Genomic DNA, 12,708 nt, shown 5'->3' on the forward strand with positions numbered 1-12,708 from the left:
CTTCGCTACGCCACTGTTTCTTACGTATATCATCATTCAATCTTTCTTTTATTATACCATCCTTATTTAATTTTACAGGTATCACTTTACTTCTTCTATTCAATCTATGTTTATTCATTTATTAATGGGAAAAAGATCTTTTTTTATTTATCTAACTGTTAAATTCATTGGGATATCCTAACCATTTTACTAAATAATTATTTCCTTTCTTTTTTAATATTTTTTCAATCTTGTACACATAATCTTTTTTACTATATTTTACCATTTCCTTTTTCATAAAACGTACCTTTAATTTCCTTACCATTTAAATCTTTTAATTTACAGCTAATTGGATATGTCAATGATATTTTAGATACAATAAAAATCTCTTCAGTGGTCGTAGGTTCATAACCTCTTCTATAGATAGTCTTATATACAGATGTTCTCTATCTCCTATTTTATATTTTGGTTTTCTAATTACTTTTGGTTTAAATAAATTTTTATATACTTGGGAATCATTTTCTTCTCGACTAGCTTTTACAGGTGTCATTGTTATAGATCTATGATATGAATTGTTATAATTTTTAAGCAATTTAGGTAATATATCAATATATCTTTTAGTATTATTTATATGCATATATTTTCTTATTTTTTCATTGACTGTTCTATTAATTAGTTCAACTATAGCACATTTTATTTCTGCATTTTCTATTGTAAACCAATGTATATTATTATCTTTAAATAATTTTGTTTCTTTATTAATGAATTCAGTACCTTTATCAGTTTGCATTTTTTCAGGAATTCTTTCTTTAAAAGATTATTTTAAAAAGCATTTGTTGCTTCTTTACCTTTTTTTTTTCAATGGGTATAGCACATGCATATTTACTGAAACAATCTATAACTGTTAATAAATAATTGACACCCCCATTATATTTACTAAATTGTTTGATAAATAATAAATCTTCTTGCCATTGATCATCTATATGTGAAACAAAAATTCTTCTTTTAAATTTTTTAATTAAAGGTTCAAATTTAGTATAAACATCTTGTGTACATAAAAATTCTTCAACATCTTTTTTTAGAACATCCTGTTTTTCTTTTCAATTCGTTAATTCCACAATAATCTGTTTCTGGATTATAATATGTTGACTCAGAATATTTAAGTTTTTCCCCCCTTAAAAAAAAAAAAAAAAAAAAAAAAAAAAAACCTCTTTTTACTTTCACATTTTATGCAATTTCCTTTCCCCATTAATCTTCAATTTTTAGATGTCATTTCATGATAATTTTTAGTACCTGTTTTCTCTTTACACTTAGCACAATAGAGCTTAAGGTCTTCGATTCCCAACCCAAATTTCAATTTAGCTTTAATAATATGTTTAATGGTTAATCTGGCCATTCTTTCTCCAAATGTTGGATCAGTTATATTATCTAAATCATTTATTAATTCATCGGCTTCATATCTTTCTTTTGTATTTTATGTTTTGCTATAAACAAGATCACATTTTTTACATGCTTTATCAACTCTATTTATTCCAGGATCACCACATTATAATCTTTTTTTTTTTTTTTTTTTTGTAAAAGGTCCACAATATTCATAACCAGGTAAATGCATTTCAGGAGGATTTATTTTATCTTGTAACCATCATACAAGATCTTCTCCTCTAATAAGACCTATAATACCTGTCCATTTATTTAAAAAAAACATTTAATTTTTTTTTACATACCATTTATTATAAATGAAAGAAATCTACTTTTCTAGAACAAATTTTTCATTATAATTACTTGGTTTTTGGGTAAATACAGCTAATACTTTTTGAGGCAATTCACCTTTATTTCTTTTTCTTATATATTTCATACAAACTAATCCACATTTTACATATGTTGGGTTTTGTAAAAATCTATCATTATAACTAATATGTTTTTTTTTTTTTGTTCGATTTAATAACAAAAGTTTTAATGTTTTTAGGAATATAATCTTTTTAAAATGTTATATTGTTGTATATATGTTCACCAAATGGATCAAAATATTCAATAAATTCATATTTTGAATCATTATAATAGCATGCCCAATGCGTATGTGGGCCTTTTGAAACATCCAAATTAATAATCCCATTTTCAAATTCTTTAATTTTTTTCAGGTAATGAATCTGATGTATAAACCCCACTAAATCCTTTTTCATTTTTCGTACTTTCATAAATCGTTTTACCTGATATTCCCGCTTTAGTTATTTCTATGTTCCACTTTTTTTTTTCAACCCATATCCATAAGGTTGATAAATTCTCCATGTCCTGAAATTTTATTTAATGCCTTTTTTAGTTCCCCAAGCTCCAATACCACTTACAGCTCCTAAACCTAAAGATGTTAAAATAGGTAATATTAATGGTAAAAAAACCACCAAACAACTCAGGTTGTTCTTTCTTTAATTTATCCAAGTTATTGAAAAATATCAATAATCCCCATTTTTTTCTAAAGCTGATTTTTAAATTTTTGTATATGAAATACTTCCAGATCCGAATTTAAATGTTTTTAATATTTCAAGTAGCTTAGACATATTTATATATTTTATAAGTTCATTTAAAATTGGCTGTTTAATCCATCTTAAAATTTGAAATAATAATGAACCACCATCTTTAGAAGTTCATTGAAGTTGGTTTTTACTTAAATTCTTTTACCATAAGTTGGTTAATTTGTGTTTTTGTTGAATATAAATCATAATTTGGAGTTTTAGTTTTATCTATCTGTAAAGTTATTTCTTCTTTTGCAAATTTCAATTTATTAATCTGTCCGTCATTTAAATATACTTTCTTTTTCATATAATTACTCATTTATTAGGACCTAAAAACTGATTAAAATATTGTTTTACGTCTGCTTCTGACATAATACCTTTTCTAATAACGTAACTAACAATAAAATTATTTGATTAAAATTTTTAGGTCCTTTAGAGTTATTTTATCTGTTAACTTTGATAAAATATCTAACTCATCTAAATCTTTTCCCATCTTTTACTGAGATTCCTTCCATTGAAGAATATTATTTAATTGTTTTATGTACAAATCCAAATGATCCGATCACTTAAAAATTCTAATTTTTAATTTCACTTAGGCACTAAATAAAATACCTTGTTATGGAAAATCAATCATGTAAGCATAAATTTGTGAGATTAATAATTTGGCTCCCTAGATGAGTATCTACTTGGCATACATCTGAAACAGAAAAATTTAAATATTTTATATCTCTCACGCCGACCTGGAGAATCATTATTTATTATGTTCATCACCACATGTTTATCAATACATGACAACTTCAGTAATAACTCATGCTGTGATGTTTAAACTTTTTCATACAAGTAATTGAATAACAAGAGTATGGCAACCTTTTATGCTAACATTACGCTTGGCAATGATTATAGATTTTTAAATGCTCTAAGAAATGTTGATGAGAAAAAATTCAACAAAAATTTCTTTTCACATGCTAAAAATAGATTTTGAAAAATGAAACTCATAGGCCAAAAGATTACATTTAGTGCTATTTTAATTAAGAATAACTGATATGTTATTCACCATAAACCCAAAAGCGGTGGCAGACTATGTCGGCACCAGATGGCAGAATTTAGGGAAGACAAAATTTTTGGAATTTGGCGGAGCACCGAGCGGCAAAATTAAGGGATGAGAAGTTTTTACAATTTAAGGAAAGCACTGGGATCCAAAGTCTAGGCGCAGTAAAAATTTAAAACTTAGGAAAGCGCTTTGCATCAGGCGGTATTGAGTGCTGGCCCAAGATAAAGCCTTAAGTATATGTGGGAGTTTATTTATTCAGGACTTGGATTAGTTTTAAGCATGTGCAAGAAATAAATGTAGGTATAGTAAATAACTAAACTAATACAATTCAGGCTTAATTCAGTATGCAATAAGAGCAAGACAAAATTTAGCGAAACAACTTGGCTTTCGTCGTCAATGTTGTGATACACAACCAATAATGTATAACAGACGCTATTAAGGTAGGCTAAAATTATCTTACTGATTATACAGCATTTCAATTAATGTAGCAGACTGCACTGCTCCCTGTCTTCTAATTTGATCCAGCTTATTACTTTTTGCAGACTGTTATTACTATGACAATTTTATAAAAACTAAGCTTGAACTTTCGATCTTGTCGAAAAGAGTTTCTAATGCTGAAGCTGCAACAGGATCTACTAAGCGAAATCATGTTTTGATGTCCATTAAACAGAAAGTGGAATTGCTGCAAAAAATGAATAAAGGCATACCTGTCTCAAAATTATGCAAGGAGTATGGCATTGGAAAGTCCACTGTATATATGACACAAGAAAAAAGAAAAAGGAACTTTTTGAATTTTTTGTGGAAGCACCTTAAACAACTTACATTGAAAGAAATGTTTAATCAAATAAATATTAAGCTTTTTTTTTTTTTTTTTTTTTTTAAATTTTGATACCATTTGGATCATAATTGTTCTTTATTTCATAAACTATAAGTTCATATTTTTAATTGTGTAATTTCTGCATGCCATCTTACCAGATTTAAATTGATGATTTATTATACGGAAAAATCCCAAATCTGGAAGTCCCGACCAGTCCGGATTTCGGACTTTGTACTGTACTAATATTTTTCTTTTCTTCATAGTCTTCTCTGATAGATGGGTCTTTTGTTCTCTTAATAACAGACCCAGATGTTGCTAATTGTTGAGATTTTTTTTTCAAAATTTTTGCTTCATTTATAACTTTTTTCAATGTTTCTATATTTTCATTCAAAAGTTCACTAAGTAATCTGAATCCTTTGTCTTTAATAAGCTTCTTATCAATACCTGCATCAATAAAAGGATCTAATTATATCACTTCCTTTAAGCCTAGTTTGTGTACCTGTAGTAGATTTTTCTTGAAATAAATTTTCTAAATCACATTCAATTTCATTTCAGGTCTTGATGATTCTAAGGGAGGAAATGATGTATTTTGTAAAGCATCTTGAATATTTCTGACTGTATCTTTCTTTGACATTTCATACTTCTCGATCTCTTTTGTAACAGTGTTATGAAATTCTTTCAATGCTTTTTCAATTCCTAATTTTTCTCTTATTTTATCCTTTACTTTTTCCAATTTATTTATCTAATCTTACTTTTTCAATTGATTGCTTTAATTCCTCTAAGTTTTTTCTCACGTTCCATTTATTAGAAAGAATTTAATGAAAGTAAAAAAATAATTTTACTGAGGGCATTCTGACGTAAACGATAAAATTTTTCTAAGTAATTTTCACTCTCATCAATTGTAATAAATTTATATTTAACTTTTCTATTTTTTAAATTTAGTAAATTTCCTTCTTCATGAGTTATGCTCATTTTAATTCTTGTGATACGTCTATTGGGATTATTAACCTTGCAAAGATTAGTTTATCAAAAAGTTGGACAATTTTACTACCAGGTCGATGAGCGTTTACAAATGTATGAATTACTTTAGTTAAGTGATTATTGATTTGCATACCTTCAATTATACTGCAATGAATATAAATATCATCAGATAAGTATTCAGTGTTTGCATGATGAGAACCTACTTTCCATCTTTCTTCATATATTTTTTGTTCAAATGCTAAAACTTTATGAAAATTACTTTCAGTTAAATCAATTTTATAATTTTCTTCTAAATTTATTTTCTTCTTCTGTTTGCCATATTTGAATAGGAAATACACATTTTTAAAATTTTTCTTTTTCCTTATATGGCAAATTGTTGTACTCATTATTAAATAGAAAACTTTAAAAGTGAATATTTAATCTAGCAAGAGTATAGAAACCATCAGAAATTACAAATTTATTCCATTCCTTACCATTCCAATATTTAAATTTATTATTTTCATAAAATTTGCTGTTATCCCATGAAACCCCAATGGAAACTTCTTTCAAAGCAATTTTTGTAAAATGTAGAGGCGTCGAGAATTCTTCAGTAAACTCCTGGGAATTCTCTTTTCTTTTTAAAACCAAGGTATTAATTTATAGGAGACTAAAAAAGAATTCCAGAATTTTTTGTTTCTTTGTCTTATTAATTTTATGATTTATGTTAAAATAATTACAAATTTCTTTCAGAATATATAAGCAATTAATATTTTTTCTACAATAGGTAAAGTCTAAAAAATTTTCCAACATCTTGTCATCCTCTTTCATAAATTCTATCTTGTAAATTTCTTTAAAACTTAATGAAATATCTTAATCTACCTTTGTATCTCTTTTTTAAAACACTTAAATCAGGTACATAATATATTTTTCCATCTTCGATTTCAACATTAAATTTTCTTAAATTTTGAACTTTAATATGTTCTTGTGGTTTACTACCTTCGGAAGATTCGACGTATAGGAATTCTACAACTTCTACAACATTAGAAAAATTTTGTATCCATTTAATTAGTCTGAAACATACCCTTTAAAAAATTGTGTGTCAATAAATGGAAGTGACAAATTATAAAATCACTAGATTTTTATAAACAACGAAATCATGGAAAATTTAACCGTGAGAGTATTTGCAAAAGTTGTAAATTAGCATATACAGTCAAAAGTCTTTAATCCGGACTCGTCAGGACTTTGGCGATTCCGGATTATAGATCATTAGTTTAAATCTGGTAAGATGGCATGCAGAAATTATAAAATTAAAAATATGAAACCATAATTTATGAAATAAAGAGCAATTATGACCTAAAGAGTATCAAAATTTACAAAAAAAAGCTTAATATTTATTTGTTTACTTTATTAAACATTTCTTTCACCGCACGCATGCGTAAAGCACACATTACGCATAGTCGAAATTAGAAAATTGCAACCAGAAAACTATTTGATTTGTATTCGTGATATTTATAATGACGAGGAATTTGATTTAAATCATATCAAAGACGGAGTACATCGAAATGAAATACTACATTATAAGCCGAATAAAATAAAAACATCTACCCTGAAGATAAGGATAGTACCGACAGATCAACTTCCAGTTCATTACGTGCCGTGACGTCACCCCCTGTGAATTTTATAATGAATTTTTAAATTTATAAACACATTTCGGAATGGTTAGAGAAATAAATGAGCCTTTATCCATTTTTTGCAGCAATTCCACTTTTTGTTTGATGGACATTGAATCATGCTTTCCCTTTGTAGATCCAGCATCGGAAATTCTATTTGACATAATCAAAAGTTCCAACTTACTTTTATAAAACTCCTCTAACAGTCTGCAAAAGATAATAATCCAGTTCCAATTCGAAGATTAAGGAACAACGCAATCTGCAACATTAACTGATATAGATAATTAGATAATTTTAGCTTAGCTTATACTGTCCGTTATACATTAAACGCGCATGCCTAAACGTATTATGTACATGAGTACACGCATACGTGAGCGCGTAAAGGTATTGCAACGCATCACGCATAATGCATTACGTGTTGATGCATGCGCAGAAAGTTTGTAGCTTTGAGGTCCGGATTATAGATCATTCCAGATTATGGTTGTCCGGATTAATAACTTTTGACTGTAGCTATAGAAAATATGATTGTAATTGTGGAAAACAATATACATATAATCCACAATGACATTTAAGAAGTAATTATCATATCAGTCGAGCCTCTTGCCATTCGAACACAAACCATTTATAAAATTTCTTGTCTATAAATGGAGATGTCCATGATGACCATTAAAGATTTAAAAAAAAATATTGTAAAAATAATAAAATTTGTGGATATTCAAAATGGAAAAAAAAAAAAAAAAAAAAAAAAAAGAGATCTCATTCAAAGCAAAGAGCAAACAGAAAACAGAGCATATGAAAAGGAATGAATATTTGAATTTATTTCCTTTCAGTGAAGATACATATTCAAAAATTGAAAAAAAAAAAAAAAAAAAAAAAAAAAAAAAAAGAATGTCAAAAATAAAATGTTATATTTGTGGTGAATATTTTAAGAAACTTTATATAAAGAATCATCTAAGATCAACAAAGCATAAAATGGTTTTATTTAATGATGAAACATATCTAAAATCTAAAGCAAAAAAATGAACTATTAGAATATTGTAAAAGTTTTAATTTAAAAAATCTTGAACATGTGAACAAGCCTGTTCTTATTCAGTGAATTTATTTCCTTTTGATAAAGATATATCTTCAGAACAAAAAAAAAAAAAAAAAAAAAAACTAGTTCTCCTCAAATAAAATGCGACGTTTGTGGTCTATATTATAAGTCAAAATACAGAAATCTATATTTAACCCTCTCACTGCATACATTTTTTTATCAAAATAAGTTCAAAAATTGCATAATTTTTTATTACATATTTCAAATCTACATATATTTTTAGAGTTAAAATATACAAAAAGTTTTTGTAAAGGAGTTTTGTTTTCAATAGAGAATTAGATCATACAAAAGGACTGTCAGAATACTGAAATTGAAGAATAATGATATAAAAGGAAAATTTTGTCAATATTGGTTAAATTATGATTTATTTTATGAAATACAAAGGTAAAACATATATACTAATGAAAATATTTGCATAATGTAATATTTTACATATCAATTTTGCACCGCTGTTGAACGTTTTCAATAGAAACTGAAGTTTCAGATTCATCACTATCTGCAGAGGAATCCGAGAAATTATCATCAATTTCGCTATAATCTTTAATATACTTGAAATCAGAACTACTATCACTATCGGAAATTTTGTCAGAAATATAGGTTATATCACTCACAAAACGCTTCCTGCCAGACATCTTTGAGCTCTGAAAAGTGTGCACAAAATGCTACATTACATATTCTTGTATATATAGCAGAAATGTGGACAACTAAGTTATCTGTTAGCCCAAATCTAAATAAACAATTAATTATCACAGAAAAGCTGAGGAAACCTTGAACGGGAAAAGAGTGGGTTGAACAGTTAAATAGACGGCAAAAATTCATCCCCGCGGAAATCATGGGTTGCGCAAATTTTGCTACTTCTACAATGCCTGTGGAAATCGCGGGATGCGCAGCGAGAGGTTTAAGAAGTCTAAAACATAGAAATGGTATATTACTTACTGAAGGTGAAATTCAAGAAACTCAACCGAGTTTTAAGTCTACACTCAAAACGTATTGGATTAAAAATATTTTATGATAGACTTTATATTCCAGATTTTTTAACTGAAAAAAACCAATATTGTTAAGGATTTAATTAAAGAAAGTTTAATTGATCATAAACATTTAAAAGTAAATTTAAAACTATTTTGTTGCTATAAAAAATATTAAAATTTGAAAACTTTACAGAATTTACACATAAAACAAAAAATTATATTATAGTAATGAATACAGATTTAAAAGAATTCCATGAAGAAGCGAGTTAAATAAAGGAGGCAGATGATTTTGAAGCTTCCGGTTTAGGTTGGAGTTTATACGAAATAAGATATCTACAATTAGCAATAAATACATGACCCATTAAAAGGAAGTAGTTACATGGAGTTACCACAAATACTGAAAAATAAAGTAGCAATTATAAATGCAAAAAATTATGATGATAAACGTTTCATGTGGTCTATTTAATCTGCAATTCATCCTGTGAAAATTCATCCGGATAGAATTTTAAATTATAAAAAAATATGAAAATGAATAAAATTTCAAAGGAATTGATTTTCCTGTCTCTTTAAATAAAATTTCAAAAACAAAATGATATATCTGTGAATGTATATGGGTATGAGAACTCAGAACTTTATATATTACATTATACTAAAAATAAATTAGACAAACATGTAAATTTACTGCATCTTAAGGATGATGAATATGATGATTATTGTTGGATTAAAAATATTAATAGATTATTAAGATCCCAAATGGGTGAACACCAATTATTTTGGTTTGCTAGATGTTTATTAAATTTACATTCAAGCGAAAAATTTAAACATGAAAATGATTGTAAAACCAATGAAGCATGTAAAATCAAAATGTCAATTAAAGAAAAAATAAAATTTGTAAGTTATAATCGAACCATGAGATTACCCATTTATCATTATGCATATTTTGAATGTTTATTAAAGAAAATAAGCACTTGTCAAACAAATCCCAGTGCTTGATATAAATATCATTTATTACATATTTATAATACTTTAAAAGAAGAAATAGATAATGGAAAAAATCTATTTTAAAAGATATATATAATCTTAGTGATGAAAAAATTAATAACATAGAATCAAATTTGAATAAAGATTCTTATTCACTTTCTTATCAAAAACATCAAGCAAGTGAATTCTGTTACTATATTAAATACAGTAATGACTATTTTAAACCACCAGTTTACGATAATGGAAGTGATGCTGTAAAAAAATTCAACACTATGTTAAAAAATATACTACTAAAATTAAAAAGTTTATTAAGAAACAAGAAGAAAAATATAAAGATAGTAAATCTATTATAAATTTTGATGAAAATCATTTCAAAACAGTCAATGTCATATATGTGAAAAAGACATTTTACCAGACTAAAAATGTAACCGATCATTTTCATTTAACTGGAAATTATTAGATGTTCAGCACATGAATCATGTAATCTAAACTATAAAATTCCAAGCTTTATACCTGTAGTTATTCATAATTTATCTGGATACGATACTCATTTATTTATAAAAGAACTTGATTTCAATAAATCTAGATTACATATTATTCCCAATACAGACAAAAAATATATATCTTTTTCTAAAAAATTTGGAAAATATTTAAAATTGAGATTTATAGATTCATTTAGATATATGCCAAGAAGTCTAGATGATTTATCAAAATCTTTATCTGATTTATCTGGATACGATACTCATTTATTTATAAAAGAACTTGATTTCAATAAATCTAGATTACATATTATTCCCAATACAGACGAAAAATATATATCTTTTTCTAAAAAATTTGGAAAATATTTAAAATTGAGATTTATAGATTCATTTAGATATATGCCAAGAAGTCTAGATGATTTATCAAAATATTTAAAAGCAAATTTTTTGAAACTGTTTTTAAAGAAACTGCAAAACATTTTCCTGAAAACTTACTAGATTTAATAACACGAAAAGGTATTTATCCTTATGATTATATGGATTCTGAAGAAAGATGTAAAGAAATTAAATTACCATTACAAGAATGTTTTTATAGTACATTAAATGAATGTGGTATATCTGATGATGATTACATGCATGCTCAAAATGTATGGAAAGCTTTTAAAATTAAAAATTTAAAACAATATTCTAAACTATATGTCAAAACAGATGTTTTAATATTAGCAGATATTTTTGAAAATTCTAGAGATTAAAAACATATAAATTAGATCCAGCTTGGTATTTCACAACACTTGGATTGTTATGGGATGCAATGTTAAAAAAGACTAAAATTGAATTAGATTTGATTAAAGATGCAAATATTATTTTAATGATAGAAAAGGAATAAGATGTGGAGTTTCACAATGTTGTAATAGATATGCGAAAGCAAATAATAAATATATGAAAGACTATGGTTCTAATAAAGAATCAAATTAAATAATGTATTTAGATGCTAATAACTTATATGGCTGGGCTATGTCTCAGTATTTACCCTATGGGGGATTTAAATGGGTAAAAGATTATGATCTTAATTGTCCAGATAATTCTGAAAAAGGATATATACTAGAAGTTGATTTAGAATATCCAAAAAAAAAAAAAAAAAAAATTACATAATTATCATTCAGATTTACCTTTAGCTCCAGAAAAGAAAAAACCTGATGGATCTAAAACCAAAAAATTATTTAAAACTTTCTATGATAAAACTTATTATGTTATACATTATAAAAGCTTGAAACAATATTTAGATATGGGCTTAAAATTAATAAAAGTTCATAGAGTTTTAGAATTCAAACAATCAGATTGGATTAAAAAAAAAAAAACAACAACATCAATTTAAACACTGAAATCAGAAAAAATGCTACTAATGATTTTGAGAAAGAATTTTATAAATTAATGAATAATGCACCATATGGAAAAACCATTCAAAATGTTAGAATATAAAATAGAAAATGTTAGAATAATGTTATATATAAGATTATGCACTAATTATAATCAAGTTAAAAAATTGATTGCTAAACCAAATTTTAAAGGAAGAACACTATTTAGTGAAAGTCTAGCAACCGTTCATATGAATAAAACAAATAATATTAGATAAACCGATTTATATAGGAATGTGTATTTTAGATTTATCAAAACCTGTAATGTATGATTTTCATTATAATGTAATGAAACCTAAATATAAAGATCTTGCATTACTTTATATGGATACAGATAGTATAACATATGTTATTAAAACAGAAGATATGGAAAGAATGATTGATTATTTTGAAACATCAGATTATCCTAAAGAAAAAAAAATATAGCATACCATTAAAAAATAAAAAAAGTATTAGGGAAAATGAAAGATGAAAATAAAGGAAAACTATTATTAGAATTTGTTGGACTAAGATAAAAAATGTATGCAAACAAAACTGAAGATGAAATAATTAAAAGTCAAAAGGATTATAAAAAATGGATACCTATAGATCAATGAATCTCATTAGAAGTATGAATCATGAATTATATTCTATAAAAACAAATAAATTAGCTTTATCATTTTTTGATGATAAAAGATATATTTTAGAAGATGGAATACATACATTAGCTTTTTGTCACTTTCAATGTGATAATTTTGTTCATAATAAATGATAAAAATTAAAGAATATACTGAACCAGAAGAATTACC

The 12,708-nt window shown here is 25.9% G+C and overlaps 1 protein-coding gene across 2 annotated transcripts in view; it reads right to left on the reverse strand.

Moving 5' to 3' along the window:
• LOC118195859 (uncharacterized) overlaps nucleotides 1-12,708 on the reverse strand; it is a 198,175-nt gene that overhangs the window by 27,464 nt on the left and 158,003 nt on the right. The window contains exon 10 of one of the 2 annotated variants that reach the window (XM_085809724.1): nucleotides 11,675-11,707. The exons of the other annotated variant lie outside the window; for it this stretch is intronic. Coding sequence (XP_085665850.1) covers nucleotides 11,675-11,707 — 33 coding nt within the window. The remainder of the gene's footprint in view (nucleotides 1-11,674; nucleotides 11,708-12,708) is intronic. 2 annotated transcript variants of the gene reach the window in all.

Source organism: Stegodyphus dumicola, chromosome X2 (assembly GCF_044657685.1).
Source record: "Stegodyphus dumicola isolate Sdum_Otavi_A_Nest chromosome X2, ASM4465768v1".
Lineage (NCBI taxonomy): Eukaryota > Metazoa > Arthropoda > Arachnida > Araneae > Eresidae > Stegodyphus > Stegodyphus dumicola.